Here is a 19,137-nt window from a genome sequence, read left to right as displayed (position 1 = left end):
ACACTAATGAGGAAGATAAAGGAGGAATTGAGTTAACCGTGTTTCCCATTTGTAATGATAAGAGATGAAGACAGACAGAGTGGATGTGCAAAGAAAGGCAGACCATTCTGCTTTCCAGAAGAATGCATCTGCTGTATGTCTAACTTGTCTACTTGTTTTTGCAAAGCACAATGCTTGCTCTACCCAACCAGAGCAAAGTGACAGAAAAGCAAATAGCTTTAAGATAGACGGTGAAATTACCCATAATTGGAGACCATTTAAAAACATAATAACTTCTTTGTTTCCTCAGCAGGAGGTTCAGGACTGGGGAAGCTTTTTGATTAGGACTGCAGATGAGACAGCTATAAAACTACTTAGCCAAACCCTCGCAAGATACATGCAGTGTGCAAGTGCAAGTGTTAAATCTTTCTGCCAAAATGCAAAAATTAATAATTCTGGAAGAGGCGGGATTATTAAAGTCCAGCGTCAATTCAACGGGGACCAGGTGAAAAGAATCTTATCACACAAATTCCCACATTAAGCAGCAGGAACAAGCAAACGGGCTTGTAAAATCTCTAAGCGTCAATGCTAAACACCAACTTACAAAAAAATTCAAATGGAGCATGAAAATATGTATTAAAATCCAGCTGGAAACATGCCACAGCATCTTTAACAAAGATGTGTATGCAGTAGCAAATTGTTACCGTTCCACTGAGTAGGATAGTGGAAGTAAGCTTAGGGGTGTGTGTCGCTGAGGATGTGGGTGGGGGGGGGGTAATGTTGTGTGGCATAGAATGGATTTGCAATGTGGCAAACTGAGACAGATGGCGGAGGGGGCTGTGTGTTTCTCTGTGCTATGTGTTTGCTAGCTTGGACACATTGTGCTGTGCACAGTGTGTGTATGTGTGTGTGTGTGTGTGTGTGTGTGTGTGTGTGTGTGTGTGTGTGTGTGTGTGGAGAAGAAATCCCTAAGGCGCATTATGTATGCTGCCGCTCGCTCACCCAAGCCAAGGGTCTCAGTTCATTTGGTTTTTAACTGTTATAAATTGTCTCACTTGACTCCATCTTCCCTCCCCTCTACAACAGGCCTGGAGCGATCTCTGCACAGACAGCGGCCAGACTCCAAACTTAGGACCAATATAGGATTTTGGAATCAGGATCCATAGTGGATGTGACATGACACTGAGCCTAATTGAAGGTATGACACATACAGTATGACAGCAGAGCCACAAAGAGAGGAACAGAGGCATTTGAAGGAATAAAATGGTGAGGCCAGTGTCATTAGTGAACGCCTGCATTTACTCAAACAAGGAGGCTCCTCTGAAAGTCAGATCTGATGTTCAGGTCAAACGTTTTACTGTATCATGCACCTTCTGAAAATGTTCATTTAATGTTGATGGTTATAGTCTGTCTTTCTGTATGTGTGTGTGTGTGTGTGTGTGTGTGTGTGTCAGCAGGTGTATGTTTTCATGGTGTGAAACCATCTCAGTCAGATGAAATTTAATACCTGTATTTCTCAGAAGTAATCATCTAATTACAGCCTTTAAATATAATGTGTGTTCTCTCTAGTTTCATACACACACACACACACACACACACACACACACACACACACAGAAACCTGCACACACACACAAACTCAGTCTTCTGAAGATATTGCATAATCCTCCCTTTTGCTCCCAATCTAAAAACTGCTTCGATTTCCAGTGTGCAGCAGCCACAGTGGAGGGAGCACCTCAATATGACTTTCAGACAACATCAGTGGATTCCACCTGCATAATTTCACTGCATTAGATGTGTTTAGAAATGGCGCTCATGCAAAAGAGTGCCTAATAGCTTTCAAAGACCGAATTAAGATGTGGGGGGACGTTCAAGCTGATGATTAGACAAGGGACTAGAAAGTGACTTCTGGCGATAATATGAATACAAAACACACACACACACACACACACACACACACACACAAACACATGCACACACAGAAAGTCAATTAACATGAACATGTGTCTTTGGGGAATTATATTTCAATTAGCTTTAGCTACTTCTAGGCTTCCTTTGAGACCATAATGCTAAAACAAGTGCATAGATGTGTATTTGCGGATGCTGTAAATCCTGATTTTCAATTAGTATCATGCCGTAATTCCATATTGTTGTCGTTTAAGTACAAGTTAAACAATTAAGCACCAAATCAGTGTTTTGCATGACATTAAAGAACCATGACATTATGATGAAGCATATACATGAACCTAGCAGCATTTTTGAAACATTACAGCAACGAGAAATTAACAAGTACGAATGACTGGTAGAGTACCTGTGAGATTTTCTGAGGATATTAGAGAGGAGAGGAGAGAAGAGAAGAGAAGAGAAGATAGGAGTTCCTGGTTTGTTAACCCCAAAGCCTGGAAATAGCAGCTTTCTTTCAAATAATATCTTTCTCTCCATTCTCCATTCTTCAATTTTTTCCTACTTCCAACCTCTTTCAACATATTCCCTGTGAATCCACTCTTGCTGTCAACCCTAATTCCACTGAAAAACATGTCGATGTGTGTGGACTAGGAAAGTTATCTCTGAATCTGGGTCATAAAAAAAGCAGCAGAAAAGTAAAAAAAAAAAAAAAAACCACAATGCCACAATTTCTAAGCTTCACCCCCTGTTTAGTCCATATCATCAGATCAAACAGTCCGTGAAAACGTTAGTCTGTTGTTTTCTCACCGCTCTGGCTTTACACTGCCTGGTTTCTGTGTGCCCAAGTGTGCGTATGTATTTGCGTGTGCGCGTCTGAGTCTGTATGTTTTTGGTGTACACATACAATATGGCTCTGTGCGTAAGAATATCTCTGTACACAATACGGGCCTACTTTGCTTTGGATGAATTCGTTTCTGTCAAGACCAGACACAGAGTCCCCAAACAATATCAGAGTTGAGGCAGGAGAGCTGAGGGAGAAGGCAGAGTCACGGCTGTCCATATCTTTATCTCCGTTGGAGAAAATGATTACTGTAACATGTACTACCAAGTCTCCAGACTCAGGCCCTCAGGGAATTGTATGAAAAGAAGCTGTCAGATGAAAGGGCACATAACATAAAAAGAACATTATCTAGGCTAAGAGTTGTTAAGAGGGTGGGGGTGGGGGTAGGGGTGGGGGGGTGATACATGAACCTGTAGCGCATGTTAAGTTCAAATGAAAGTGCATCTCAACCCACTTCATTTGTTGGTTTATTTGCAAGCACACATGTGCGAGAGAGCAAGAGGGAAAGAGAGGGAGAGAGAGGGAAAGAATAATGTCACTGTCTTGTGTCTTCTTTATTCTCTCTTTTCCTTCCTTTATTTCTCCCTGGTTTGAGTGAAAGATTACAACCCCCTCTGTGTGGAGAGTTTTAATCCAAAAGGTGATTGTGTCTGTGTCTCTTTATTCTGGAGTGTCTGAGATTAGTGACACATGGCTTGTCAAAGACTGGAGCTTCAGATTAGCCACTCGCTAATCCTTTGGAATTCAATGCTAATACAGACATCACATATGCATGCACGCGTACACACAGGCAGACGCGCTTGCGCCCAATAAACATGCCTTTTTCCACCAATGCGTGTGCTTGTGTTTCATTTGTATGGGTGGATTATATCTAAATCGCTAAAGTCTAATGCAAACAAAAGAAACCAAACATCCTGAAAGTTTGCTTGTCAATCAAGACATACCTGATAAAATTGACATAAGTGGTAATCCTAAAAACCCCTCCGTTTCTTAAGCAGAATGATGTATCATGTCGAATCACTGCTGTAGTTCATAGTGCAGAGAAGGCTGATCATTCACTCTCATCATGAAAATGAACACCTTATGCAACCTGCAGCGCTTTTTATTTTTTACTGCCAACTTACAGCCTCTTATCGCGTCACTAAATGCACATTAATTCATACTCTGGCTTGTACACATAAAAAGCTGTGTGTTAACTTTGAAGAAAAGCCCCATCAGCTGATAGGTTAGCTGAGCTTGCATACGTCTTACCCCTACTGCGAGGTTTATTTAGGGTGCAAACCCGCTGTCTGCTGCTGCTGCTGCAGCTGAATCCACCTGTGGGCTTGTAGTCTCACCGTTCTCCATGGGAGGCTGCATTTGATCTCTCCCTTCTCTCGCTTTGGGCTGGCTTTAAATTACACTTTGCCAAAGAGTTATGAAACACAGCCTTGATGCCAAAATAAAAATCTACATTTATTCCGCACTGATTCTCCAAAAAAAAAAATGGGGATTAGAAATGTGGCTGACGTGGTCTGTATTTGTAACCAGGAAGCCATTAGCTCACAGCATCATCAATATGACTCTATTAGATAATCACTTTGGTTAAAATAACATACTATTTATTAGAATTAAATTACTATCTTAGAAATGTGACATGTTCTTGAATTAAAGCCTGACAACATAATTGTATAAGTGTTTTTTTTTTTTTTATTTGTAAGCTTGAAATGTGCAGTGATTAACACAACCATCCCCGATGGTGCGTCATTTCCATCACACAGCCAATTACTCTGGAGCATTTATCCTATTTTCAGGAGATACTTGCCAGGATCTGTACAGAATATACAACAGAATTGATTCAGCTGAATGACTGCTTTATGGCTCAGGTGATGTCAGTGCCCACACAATGCAGCAAGCTGGAAACCTGGAAGTTATCTTCTGTATGAAACCTCAGCAGTTGGCATATAGTAAAGCCAAATTCCCAGTGTTTTTTGTTTGTGATACGTTTCTGAAGTTGCCGTTATGAGAAAGAAAGACTAGGTCTCTCTATAATATTATTATACTGGTGGTTGTTTTTTGCAGGGAATGGCTGGCATTGCAGTCTGTGCCGTGCCATTCACTGTGGACACATCCTATTCTGGAAGCTCATAAAAGCCTAAGAGATTTCCACAGGCTGGTTTGGGAGCTGGGCTATTGGTTGGCACTCAGCACTTCAGAGGACATTTACACAAAGCTTAAAACTTTAAGGTGCTAGGTGCATTTTTGAGTCTCTGCCATCTGCGACTATGTGTTTATTAAGCTTAACAATGACTGGCCTACTCCCTCTTCCTGCCTCATTTTGTCCTAAACACACCATCAGGGCATCTGCATTTCACTATTTATTGCCGCACATTCCCAAGCAAAACCTGCCCTGAATGCACCGGTTTATTGATATGAGAGAGAGTCGGAACAGGTGGCAGGATCACTGTTAGTGTTTCTGGAGCACTTCTGGAGAGGCACATTTCTGCTCTGCCATGAGAGCTTGAAAGCTCCAAATCCTACCACATTCCCCTCTGGCCTCCTCCTCCTTTCTGTTTTAACTTTTTTAACACCTGGACTAACAAAAGACTGGCTTTGATCACGGGAAATCCCTTGGCAGAGCAGCTATGAATCCGCAGCAGAGCCTGGTGTGTGTACTTGTGTGTCCGTGTGTGTGTATGTGTGTGTGTCTGAGTGATACACATTGACCCAGAGCTGCTCTACTGAGGATTCTCAGCATTGAAGCTTCATGGCACTGGTATAAGGTACAGAGCACCTCACATGTTCCAGCCATCAAAGCACCGCCATGGAAATGAAGACATTGCAAACACACAGAAGTGGGAGGGAGAGTGCAAGTGAGCAAGAAAGAGAGAACATCTTGTTTCTCCCGTGTAATCAGTGGCTCTGCAAACACACACACACACAAGGCCGCTTGTTATCAGAGCCTTTCCCACGCTGCTGTGGTACAAAGCTCCACACCAGGATGGGAGGATAAAGTGAGGGAGGAATGGACGGAAGTACAGAGGGATGGAGGGTCAGCCTCCAGCAGCTTAGACTCACTGCAGGGATAAACACATCCCTCAGCGGGGGTTCGTATTTAGGCTAGCAAGATCAGAGTTCAAAACAGACGGGCTACCAGGCAGGCAGAGCGACAGGAAACAGACAGAGCGGCAGAGATAAACAGACATCCAAACAGCAAACAACAACCACTGCACATATCACACACTTCAGTTGAGAAGACTGCACATTCCTCCTCCACACATCTCCTCCCACATTACTCTTACATCAACTCCTCTATTCTAGAACATCTCCCTCTTTCTCTGTCGCTCTCTGCCTCCATCGCCCCTCGCCGCATGCCGCGCAGCTACAAGCTCTTACGTAAGAGGCACATTTGCATAACAGGCTGTTTTCTCTGGCTCCGGCATGGGCACATGAGACACAGCGGATAATATGTTAACAACTCGGCCTGTTGGTAAACAACAACCTCCATCACAACACTTCACATTCACACTATTGCGCAGGTCTGGTTGAGCAGCAGAGATGTGGGTCTGGATCTCTGAGTCCAGCTGGCACGGGGCCAAAGGGGCTGAAACAGCTGTCATTTACAGAGCGTGTGGATATGGCTTCAGCGAGACAGACTTCATTCAGGTGGAGGCTGACCTGCCTGCTGTGTGGAACCTATACAATAATAGCTCTTGCACCAGGAGATGACTGTTCAAATCAGGCAGCCTAGCATTATCCTCTTCAGGGCGAGGGAGAGAGTGGAAGAGAGAGAGAGAGAAAGAGAGAGAGAGAGATTGATGTATGTGCGTGTGTGTGCGGGGTGAGGAGCCACACTTGAAATGTGACATGCACCGGGGCTGTTACCAGCATGCATATGTCTTTGCTTAGGGCCTCTTCATAAGCTATACAAAAGAGGTCAAACATTTGCAGGACTATTATGAAAATACAAATGTGCGCACACACACACTCATAATGACTGTGCCGCCCTTAGGAGAATAAAGGGGGGAAAGAAAGGAGAAGTTCTGAGACGTCAATAGACGCTGCAGTGCGAGATGTCAGATACACCAGATACCCTAAGACACCTCACTGCATACCAATTCATTAAGTCAAGAATGGCCTTAATCGTGTCTGGTTATTAAGGATGGACTGCTTTCCCTCTCTCGCTCTCTCTCTCTCTCTCTCTCTCACACGCACACACACACACATACACATCAAAGAGACAACAACAAATGATCAAGGGAATCAAGCACAAATGATGTCTCATTTGGGATTTCTCATTTACTCGTGTGGGAAACAGCAGTTAAAGTCAAGATGATGCTAATTTTGTCTTTCATGTCAAAAAAAAAAAAAAGTGTTATCCTTTCCAGTGCCTTAAATACCCCTTAATGTGATCTGAGGAAGACGAAGTGGACTTTATATCACATCACTGCAGCTCAGTGTGGCATACGTGGCCCTGCTGTTTGACTGACAGTTGTTTCGGAGTAAATCCATCACCCTCCTGCCACTGTCATAAACAGTGTGAACGTACCAGTCCAGAAACTCACGAAGAAGTGTTCCCTCTTTAACTCCTCACATAAACCGGTGAAAAACATAAATAAATAAATAAATAAATAAAATGCTGTTATATTTCCTCGGATGTGTCCAAGATGTCTACAGTGTGTTTAAGCATATTGAGACATTACCACAGTGAAATATGGCTGGGTTGTACTTGTGCAATTTCTGTGTCAGATTTTTTCCGAAGTGTAACTAGTCTGAAACTAAAAATATTCCACGCAGCCAGAAACAGTGCTGAAGTAGCTTCTGTATGAAGTGCTGGTATGCGTCCTCAAAAACAGGAGCCTGATACGAACTCAAGAGTTTGTTTTTTTTTTTTTTTGATGAAAACCAAATTCCAATTTGAGGAATGATAAATCCTTTTCCAACAAAGGATTGCAGCCACAGGATTCACAAGTCTGTTCCACATTGACCAACAGCCCGTCCTCTGCTGTTGCTTTGATATGTATCTATTTAAGGCGCTTCGGGTAGGTAAGCTTAAAAGAAACTGTAAAAGGTGCAAAAGCTTTTTTTCCATTTCATTTTCTTATTTCACAGTTACCTGTCTATTGTAGCTCCACTCAAATGTACGCCCATGAAACACACAACCATCTTACAAAGAAGGCAGCGCATCTCACTGTGACCTTGACCCCCAAAGTCACCTTACTCCTGTGTTTACAGCCTGGCCCTGTGACATCTGAACACCACAGCCAGCTGTTTGTCGAATAATTATGGCAAAGAGTCTGAAGATCAGAATAATGTTCACATGTAGTTGAGATCAATCGTGGCCACACCGATTTTCCATCTTGTAAACTGGGCGGTTAGCATAGAAACCACTGGTAACTGCGTCGTAAACATCGGCAGTGTGAGGTTTCAACCTTAGAGAAGGACCGACCTTAATGGTATCAGATATCATGCCGGGAAAACAAAACTTCTGGGAGAGGAGAAACCTGTCATTCCCATCAGGCCTGTGCACCTGTTCCTTCGTTAAAAAAAAAAAACAAAAAAAAAAACATCAACACACCGGAGCTGACTGTGCGCGCTAACAACAGACCCCACACCTGTAGGGGAGAAGCAGGAGTCAAACGGAAATGAGAAAATATACCCGAGTCTGAAGCTCTGCGTGACTATGGGCTTCTGAAGTTGCCGGAATCAGCAGCACCAAACAGTTCGGTGCGTAAAACGCGTCCGGTGTCTCTATGACTCATCCAAGTGCTGCAAGTCAGAAACAACCGCGGGGCTGGTTATTTCACGGTGAGGTGTGTCTCCCTAGCGGACTCTTTTTTTTTTTTTTGTTCATTGCCACAGAACATGAGAGCACAGACGCAGGAGACGCACCGCGCCGTGAGGCTTCACAGTCGCGCTGAGGTCGTGTCCTGAGCAAAGCTGCCATTATGAAACCAGGATTCCCCTCATTCCTCAACACTAACATCCGAGTGGTCCCCGGTGTTACAGGACGAGCTCCCCTCTGCTCCGGAGCTGTCTCACATCACGCACGTTTGCGGACAAACGCACGCACATTCAGCGCACGTCCACACTTGCGCAGGCACAGACACGCATGTACATGTGGATGAGACACCTCTGTGTGTGTGTGTGTGAGAGAGAGAGAGAGAGAGAGAGAGAGAGAGAGTGTGTGAGAGAGAGAGAGAGAGAGAGAGAGAGAGAGAGATCTGCATCTTTCTGCCGGGACCCGCATGTGACCGCGCGTTCTGCCCCTTGATCGTCCTGCCCTGCTGCTGGCCTGCAACACACACACACACACACGCGCGCGCGCGCACACACACACGCGCGCGCGCGCGCACACACACACACACACACGCACGCACACACACACAGATAGACGTACGCACCACCCGTCCCACGGCTCACCTTTCAGAAGAATCCCATAAACAGTGTAGAGGGTGAAAATCAAATGACTCTTGAGATTCATCCTGTCTCCTCCGTTGCTCTGCTCTTGCGTTCCGCGCTAACCTCTCCTCCTCGCCGTCTCTCCCCACTGAGCCTCGGACCGGACCGGACGGCTTTGTCAGCTATCCAGGTGGACTTGGGGAGCGCGTCTGTCGTGCGTCCCTTGGGAAGAAGGGGGTTTTAACGCAAACCGACTTCACGACCCCGCAGACAGTGATGCTTTTGAAAACGGAAATGCTCTCGCTCCTCAAAAACACTGGTCTGGATATTCTCAGAGACGAGCCAGCCGTGAGCCACAGGGTCAGCTTATACGGGAGTGTGAGCACCAGCAGTCAGCCTCGCAAGACTGAGAACAGCCGTCCGCTGCTGACAGAGTGGATACCGCCGCTGCTGAACTACTGTCTGCTGTGGCGCACAGTTCACAGTACAGGGAACACGAGTGGATTGTTTGAGTCCCGCCCACACAGTTTTGATGGACATGAAAGGTGAACCAATCACGAAGACCCGAGGCAACGCGAAGTGGTGGGGGAGAAAGGGGAGGGGAGGTGGGGGTCACCGTAGGAGACACACTGCAAAAAATGTTTCAAGTCGTTTTGAGATTTTCCGAGTATTAAAACATCAGTGAAGCTTGTCTGGGAAACTCCTGAAGTGAACTGTTTTGGGGAAGATATAGGCTATATCCACAGTGACAAAACCTGTGGAGAGGTGGGAAGCTGAAAGGACCGTACAAATACCTCTCCCAAAGACTCAAAGCAAAACAAATCAGCGTAATTCACGATGAAAGACAGAATTTGAATATTCCTGCAGATGGAAATCTCTGCAGCAGCGAGAGGATGCACCTTGTGGACGCCTGTTGTCACTTCTCTGAGTCAGCCGCTGCCAAACTTGCAGAATGCTTCAGCCTTTTCAGCGTGATGCTTCATTTCTGTGTATGGAACACGGTGTGAAATGTTTCCCTTCTGGGATGCTCCTTTGATTCGAATAGGGTTTAAATACTGTTGGCCCCGTCAGGGCGCAACCTGCAAGTCATTTTTTGCAGTGTAGGCCTACACGTGGAATGGGCTCAGAATTCAAATCAGAGAAAGGGCAGGCAGACATGCTCCTGGGCGTGGGCTGTCCTTCCACATGAACTGGGTAAGTTATATGTTTCATTGCTTGCTGCCCTGTTCATAGAAGCGATTCCAGTTAGAGGGCTGTTAAGTATTAAGGCTGACAGCTGCCTATAAGCTTCGAAGATTGTCTTGCAGAGGACAATCAGAGGGGTGGAGAGGTGAGGTGGGATGTGATGGGACAAGGTGACGTGTGGGTGTAGGGGCCAGGGCTTGGTAGTGGTCTACAGTCCTTTTGCTGTTAAGAGTGAAATAGAGGGAGAAGGAGCAGGTAGCACGGTAGAAGGGGTCGATGAGGCAGCAGTGTTGGCAGAGAGGTGTGCAGTCCACGGCTGTACATGATGTTTTCCTCAGTTATTCAGAAGTTTATTGTGTCCGTATGTTTAGAAACTGAAACCCCGGGTGAGCTTCGGAAAAGAATTTGATGACTGTGCTTTGTCAACGCTTGTCAACAACAGTGTCCGTAGCAACAAATGTGAATTAAGAAAACCTTTTAGGATGTGTTCCTGTTCCTGTAATTTGAGGAACTGTGGTTGTGAGAGCACAGAGTGGGAGCTACAAACTGCTTTGTTGTGCTACGTGAACAAAGGAAAATATCTGACATAACAAACAACACTGTGCATATGACCATTTGGCTTTATGGCCTTTGTACACAATCAAAAAGAATAGCAACCCATCTTCATTTCAATCACACAACTAAAGCTACTTAGCAGGGCGTGTCCTCACCACACAAGAAACAGAAAACCTACACTGCAAACACTGTTTGTTTGTCATACCATCATTTCCTGTTTACTATTTCAGGTAATTTAAGGACTGTTATATTTGTGCTGATTTGAAAAATTCTGATTTATAATCTGTTTAGTTTATTCAGAATTACTAATAATCTGTATTAATTCTCAGCTGCAACACCTCTGCTGCCCTCTCATATAAACACACACACACACACACAAAGGACACATTATAGTGTCCTTTGTTTTCCGTAAAAGATTTTAATCTGTTTGTGGACAATGTTCTATAAATAAACTTGACTGGACTTCACTTGGCCTGCTGATCTCATTTAGGGTCAATCCACTTTAAGAGGGGGTGCTGCACACCTTGTAATGGCTCATTTCACACTCTCAAAATTGGTGTGTGCCATCACTAGAGGCATAGCAAGAAACCACAGGGTCCTCTCTAAAAAGCACTCGGATCCAGGAGAGAGGCCAGTCAGTGGACGGAATAAAAACGGCACATTCAAGTTTCCGCCTCACCTGGGATTGTCCGGGTGCTCCAGATGGCAGATAGACCAGTCTCTCTCCCTCTCTCTCTCTCTCTTTCTCTCTCTCTCACCCCCCCTCACACACACACATACACATACTGCCACTAATGCACACCCTCCTCTCAGAGTTTCAAGTAACCACCACCTGCTCCTGGCTGAAACCATTGTTCACTGGTCCATCTAATGTAGGCTGACACATGTTGCCAAGCTGAGGGCCGAGCACTTTGGCTTGGATGGAACAAGGAGGGGCATAACAAAAATCACCTCACCCTTTCCTTTGAAACTTTCCTTCATCCATGTTTCTGTGTGTGTGTGTGTGTGTGTGTGTGTGTGTGTGTGTGTGTTAAACTGAATGACCTACTTTGTCAATTCTGTACAAAGCCATTCACAATAACAAATGTGAAGAAATTGATAATAACTAAATTTGAAAAGAAAAAGAATAAAGAACGGATCATGCATGCCTGTTTTTTTTTTGTTTTTTAAAATATATTATTTAAAATTTGTACCACAAAAGGAGATTTATGTTTTATTTCCCAAAATGTAAAGATTAATGATGAAATCAGATTTACATTTTAATCACAGCAAACAATGACACCACCACAGTAAACTGAAGGATGTGGTACGAGATGCGAGTGATAGTGATAAGACTGGTAAGAAAAACCTGTTTTGAAAATTACACATTATGTCTCCTTCACACTTTTCTTGGACTCATGACATCTGTTAATAACATACAGTTTAGAAATTTGTGGCACGATATCTGGAAGTGTGTGGGTGTTGTTGCCAGGGTTTTTTTTTTTTTTGGGGGGGGGGGTTTGGATTGCTCTCTTTTCTGCATCACTCTCCTGCCATCCATTTTTCATTTTCCTGCTGCCTGCCTTTGACTCTCCGCTTCAAGCAAAGAGCATCACCTGGTAGATGAGTTAACAGTGATCTGGAACAGCTTACAAGCACAAAATGACTTACCGTTTTCAAATCACACCTATGTAAGTACCGCTGGTGCTCATCACATTATGTGTGATAGCATTGCTTTTAGCTAAGTTTATCCAAGTGTGTGCAGTTCAGCATAGAATGCCTGTCAACACACATACTGTGAAGTCACTGTACATGTCAAAACTGGAAAATTAAACATTGAGTAGTGCTGACGGAGACAGAGCTGTGAGGAAAGAAATGATATGTAGTAGCTAATACAACGCACCAGTAACTGAAAAAGGCTTCACAGCCCAGTAGCTACTATGCAGAATGGATGTATAACTTTGGTATGAGACAAGCGGCTTCTCTTGCAGACACCTGAGTGTTTTTCTACCACCGTGTCTGCAGTATAAATGACCTTTCCCTCAGATTTTGGCAACCATGCAGTGCCACGGAGACCGGAGCCATTGCAGGCTGCCACACCAAAGGGGGAGACTGTCCGCCAAGTACGACCACATCCAAATCTCAGCAGCAGTGTTGAGATTAGAGTGGCACACCAATTGTTTCAGTACCACTCACTCGGAAAGTGTTCCTAGACCAAACTCTGAATGCCCTTTTGTTAATGAGCACGGCAGCATTCCACGTCCATTCAGAGGTGTAAAAGAGTGTGGATGCGCTGTCTAGATAATAAACCTTCTCACACTTGGATATGTAAAAAAAATATGTTTGTACTTGTATATATTTTTCCTAGTATCACTGTTTGATTTGTACTTGATAACATGCACTGAGACAAGAAATAAAGAATGTGCTTGATTGTGTTGCTTGGTAACTAAGGTCAAGTTCATATCCGGGCATAGTCAGGAACAGAACATTTACTGCTGGTGGCTCCAAGGCTGTGTGCTACTTGGCCGCAGGCTTTAAAAGACCATAATGGTGGGTTGTGTCTTTTTGTCCATTAACCAGGATTGTGAAAACTTTACCTTTCGCTCAGAGTGTTGTCTTTGGTATTAACTCAGTTTGTGCACCTCTCTGACTGATACGAGACAGAAATCTGTGGCTGTTGTGGTTGAAACCAACAACAGTAACCAGTCTGACACACTGTTTTAAGGTCATAAGTCTTACTCATTCACACACAGTCATAATCGTCCATGAAGTACACCACTATACTCTCCCACACACAGTGCTACTTTATACCTTCATATACACACATAGGCTATACTATACACAACATCACACAAAGACTGCTACTCTATACTAACACACACAAAGTCATACTCATAATACTCTCCAGACTTTGCAGTATTCATGAGAATTTATCAGCTTCAGCTCCGATAGGCAGTGATGTAAACATGTGACACTGGTGGACTCGCTGGTTTTCACCTCTTTGTCACCATGCTGTGATACAAACACTATTAGCAGACCTGTCACCTGACCAGCATGGTGCTGTTAAAACCAGAAACACAGCAGCTACACCTTCTATTTATACAGTCTTTGGGCTACACACAGTATGGCACGGCTATCCTAATGATGCTAACCATGCTGACTAGCCGCTAGCTGCCATGCAGGCCCACTGAGACTGTGCTCACAGCCCTGAAATAAGTTTCAAAGACACACATTTACCAACTGAAGCAAATCAGACAGAGCCTCTGACACCAACAGGAGCACCAACCTATGGATGAGACATGATGGATCCATTTCACCAGTCTGCATGTCGGCTAGCTGCTCACTCTGTCTGAACAGAAAGGCGAACTCATCTACTGGCAATGTGAAAGGAGTCAATCACCTTTTTTTTTTTTAGCATGTTTAGCCTCGAAAAAGAACCTGCACATCTGCAATAACTGAGGTGTACAAAGTTTACAAGAGAGCATGCACATGTATGTGATTCAGAATAGGACAGTGTCAAAGATAACAATGGTATATGTGAAAGAAAAAAGACTGAAAGTTTGACTGTAAATGAGAATTTAAACTGCTTTCCTGTTTTATAAAACAACCATCCTTTATTTAAACTTTAGTCCTTTTACACTCTACTATTCTACTATTCTCGCATTCATTATTATGCTCTGTCACGTATACTATTATCTTTTCTCATACTCACTACTACCCTCCTTCATATACACTCATCATTTTTGTCTTGTACGTGTGTTCAATCTCACTCACACACATACATTTATTCTCTGTTATTACCAATATCATTATTTCTTACACTCACCACTGTTGTGTCTCACACACAACTGTGCAGAGTAGACACTCCTAATGTAAAAAAAAGAGTTTTGTATGCATTTCAAAGGACACCCAGCTGAGACTGATGGAAATTATTTTAACACGCAGCAGATCCAGTCAATTAAAGATAATGTTACAGTTCAAATTTCAGAATTATGTTCTTCCTCCGTTTCTGGTAGGATCAAAATAATGACTGTTTCTTGTGAACAGAAAGACTGTTTCATGTGTGTGTGTTTGTGTGTGTGTGTGTATGTGTGTGTGTGTGTGTGTGTGTGTGTGTGTGTCAGTCATAAATTTGAACCTCAAAAGGTCAGAATCCTCTTGCTGTATGTTCTGTTACCTGTGAAATGTCACATTATGTTTTGCTGGTAGCTCAGCATAGCTTGTGTGCCACAGTAATTTCAGAGACAACAACACCTGTACCAGCATCTGTCTTTTTTTCCACAAAAATTTGAATATTCAAACTGAATTTCAGATATAATATGTATATGAATATAATGCACCTGATTCAGTTATATCATTTCAAACTATGTTTTAAAGATGGCTGCTCAGTTATAACTCAAAACTGGGCTGTTTCATCTCGTCATTACTGAACATCTTTTCTGTCAACAAAGGAAGAGAGAGTTTCATTTTGTTTACACAGAATGACCACCGAAGGGCAAAACCTGACATATCTGTTAGAAAAGCACTGGAGTCTAGTGCTGTATTCTATTTGTTGTTTCTGCCTCTATCTAGTCCTTTAATTTGGTATTTTTCAGCCTGCTTGTATGTCTGTCCATGTGCTTGGACACAATACATCATCTCATTCTGTCAGATCCAGCACTGGTCCAGTGGGAAGTAGCCAGAGCTAAATACACAAACTCCTGGCAGAGAGGGATAAATTATTAGCCAGTCCATTTAAGTTACATTTCCATGTTTGATTACAATATTCAGCTGAGTGGTGCCAGGGGTGCCAAATCAGTGGGAGTAAAGCTAAGATCAAGTGCTAAAAAGAGGCTCCTGATGCTTCCATTTTCCAACCACACTCTGCGATGATGGCAGAGAAAACTGATTAAGGCGACTGGAAGAGGAAATTCTGAATGTAATACGATCAATAGTAACAGTATTTATATGAAATAAATGAATAGAAATAGCTTTTTGGTGCATTATCTATGAAGGCAAAAAGAGAAAATATTCTAAGTAGACGTTCAGGATTCACAAGCAATTATGGAGTCTCATTCAAAACTTATACATGTAATTGAAATAAAAAATATGCCAATGCTTGTGAGTGCTGGCATATCTTTACAGCAGATTATGAATGTCTAATGATGCATCTTTAGACATAGTTTACAATTATAATATATTCTAAAAAGAGAATTCATTTGTGAAATAATAATCACAGCATTTAAAATCATTCCAAGGGTAGACATAGCAAATCATATTGACATACTGTGTTTTTATATTAGAGGCTAGCAACTACATCCATCCACACACACACACACACACACACACACACACACATGCACTCAGAGTAATATGAGCCATTATTTGTCATTTATTTGTAATATGAGTGTGACTGTCCACAGCTGAGGTATCTAGTTGGGCCAGAGACCTCTCACTCATGCAGAACCACACAAATGCCATGTGCACGCAAACATGCACACAAGCACTATACACACATGAACATACACTGAGCCCAAGTGTAGACCAAAACTCAACAGACCAGAACTTGCACAGATTTTGGGATGATTCACTGGAGAGGTGGGCCTTCAGCATACACACACACACACACACACACACACACACACACACACACACACACACACACACACCAAACGCACACATACACACTTTCTCTCACTCACTAGCTCTAGCCTCTAGCTAAGGGAAGGCTCACGAAATTGAGTTCACGGTGGTCGCTTAGCAATGTTGAGCAGAGGGTGTGCTATCAGGCCAAATTGTTCCGGTTCCTCTTGGCTCCCCTCAATTCCGTTTGAGTGTTCAGGGGTGGAACGACGGCACAGTGATCTGGCGGTACTGACATTTAGAAAGGAGGAAGAGGAAAATAAAAGGCAGAAAGTGAGAATTTATCAGCTCCTCACATAAAAGACGCTGTAACATGGACAAAAAGGAAACATAGCAGATCTTTCCTCTTTAAAGAAAATGAATTGGAATTACTTTTATTTGACAAGCACACATCTTCCACATCTTCTCCAGATAAAAATTGACTTTATTTGACCAGCACTTCCAATAAAGTTACAACGAATTTTTTACTTTACAACAGTAAAACAGAGAGAACAATGAAAAGTTCACAACCTAAACCTGGTCGCAGTCGCATTCAAATGCTCACACAGTTTAAAAGCCCAGGGGTGTATGTGGCTAATTAGCAGATACCATTTTCAGAACCTCCCTCTCAGCACTTTTTTTCACCATTTTCTTGTTTTAATCCATTTGATCTTACGGCTACAGAGGTAAGTGTAGGAAAATGGGTAATTTGGCAACTCATCTAGTCCTTCTTCCTCTCATAGTGCAGGACAAAAATTATAGGCGCAGTTTGATTTTTCAGCTTGTGGGGGCAAAGCTGAGTGAACAATCTGCTAAATTCCTGGCTAAATGTACAATATTGTCTAAATTACCTCTTACACCCCATTGTCACCTTCATACCTTCCACCCAAAAAGGAAGTTCTATGTGAAAAGTAATTTAATTTGAAGCTTCAACAGATACACAGATGTGTGTGTACACGTGCTTGTTTTCATTACTGCTAGAGGCTACTGGAAAACTACTACTGATCCAGATGTTTTGCTCTGCTTGTACCTGTGTGACCGCATCCTTCGACAGAGAGTAACTCTGAGCTGTGTAATCACATCTTAAAATGTAATTGCTAGGTAAACAGTTGTGTGCATTAATAATTGGCTGTTGATTCTTATTAAAGAGACTATCCTGGGTTTCTCTCTTGGCTTCTTAAAAATGGACGGACAGTTATTCCAACAGTTGCTAGTAAAATACAGTACAGTACAGTACAGTGTATGTCTTAATTAAAGTCACATTGAGGTATCATTGCTATTACTTTAACTGTTAACTGTCTGCTCATCCTCAGAGACTGACTATATCTACCTTTGCCAACTGTTTCTGCAGCTTTAGACCAGTGAGTGTTGATAAGACTGTGTTCACGCTTATGGGGATGAATTTGAAACATGTTTCTCTCTCTGTATTGGCTTTCTATCCACACTCAGTGAGCGATTTTTGACCACAGTGGCAGAAGTGGATACATTTTGGAACAAGCACTGAGGTATTGTAGTGTTAATGGGCAAAGAAAGAGCTTTTAAGAACCGCATTTGTCAACCTTTCACAAACATGGCTAAGAAACAATGTTAAGTAGCCAACTTTCTGTTGCCTGCATCTTTCTCTGTGATTACTTGGCCCCTGGCATCACTCATTGGTAAAGGCTGTGAGGGATGCATTTCAGCTTGCAGCTCATGTCAGTAAGTGGCCACTGAATCATAATTAGCAGAGGTCGGCAACACCATTATCCTAAACCTATAAAGATATAATAGGTAGCAGGAACAATAGTAGAAAATATCAATAGAATAGAGCAGCTGTTTAACTACACCTCTCTGTTATGAGGATGTGCATGTAGGTGTGGACATGAGCTCCACAGGAACTTCATTTGATGAGCAGTAGATCTGTATGGCACTATGGAAATTGTTCAACAAGTAAACAACCTTTTTTAAATTCATCCACACTAATATGGACATTGCCTAACTCTTTCTTACTTGCAAAATACTTTTGCTTTATGTGGATATATTTGACAGCTCAGTGGGGAATGTAACCAAGGGCTTATGACTTGGATTGGAGCAGTAACAAAACAAATATTACTAGAAATCATCTTTAACAGATATTTCTCTCCTGCTTAAAACTAGAAGAACTACAGAGGCAAAAGATGTCACAGCGCAATGTCGATATTCAGGTGCTTGACACTGAGGTGAATAATGTAGGTCTAATGTATGTCTTGATTGATGGAACTTGCAAAATTAGCAGTTGCAAGTGCAATGGTGTTATCTTTAGTTAAATCATCTGTTGCCGAAGGAAGTTCGATGAATCAGTATAAACACTGACATCCACCAAGGATCTAGTATTTGTTTTCACTTTAGAAATAATTAGGTATCACGAACCTGTCATTCGTCAGTCAGCAAACTTTGTGTGTCGATGTCACAATGATAAAAACAAGCCAATTGAAATATCAAGTCACCACATCTTTAGCTGTTGACAAGTCCTCTCACCTCTCAGTTTTAAGATATGACTGTATGACAGCTTCATGTGACACAAGCTGGTTTGCCAGTATTTTTGCTTTCACTTAGTCTGTCAAATTGTCTTGTGGAAAATGAAAGAAATCAAAGGAAAGTTTGAAAAGAAGAGAATTTGTTAAAGCGTGAGATTAGACTAGAAAGATTATGTATATCAACATGAACACTGAATGACAGCATTTCAGGAAAGA

The 19,137-nt window shown here is 42.7% G+C and overlaps 1 protein-coding gene across 4 annotated transcripts in view; it reads right to left on the bottom strand.

Moving 5' to 3' along the window:
* cadm2a (cell adhesion molecule 2a) overlaps nucleotides 1–9,607 on the bottom strand; it is a 193,751-nt gene extending 184,144 nt beyond the window's left edge. For 3 of the 4 annotated variants that reach the window (XM_071460805.1, XM_071460807.1, XM_071460806.1), the window contains exon 1: nucleotides 9,128–9,575. In XM_071460805.1, coding sequence (XP_071316906.1) covers nucleotides 9,128–9,188 — 61 coding nt within the window. In that variant the 5' untranslated portion in view covers nucleotides 9,189–9,575. Of the gene's footprint in view, nucleotides 1–9,127 lie in introns of all 4 variants that reach the window. The other variant, XM_071460808.1, reaches the window with a different exon arrangement.
* Nucleotides 9,608–19,137: the final 9,530 nt, after the last annotated feature.

This window comes from Trachinotus anak, unplaced genomic scaffold (genome assembly GCF_046630095.1).
Source record: "Trachinotus anak isolate AG129_WGS33_773 ecotype Australia unplaced genomic scaffold, CSIRO_AGI_Tana_v1 ptg000024l, whole genome shotgun sequence".
In the NCBI taxonomy this organism is placed as follows: domain Eukaryota; kingdom Metazoa; phylum Chordata; class Actinopteri; order Carangiformes; family Carangidae; genus Trachinotus; species Trachinotus anak.
Note: the sequence above shows the minus strand (reverse complement) of the source record. Positions and strands in the feature narration are given on the sequence as shown.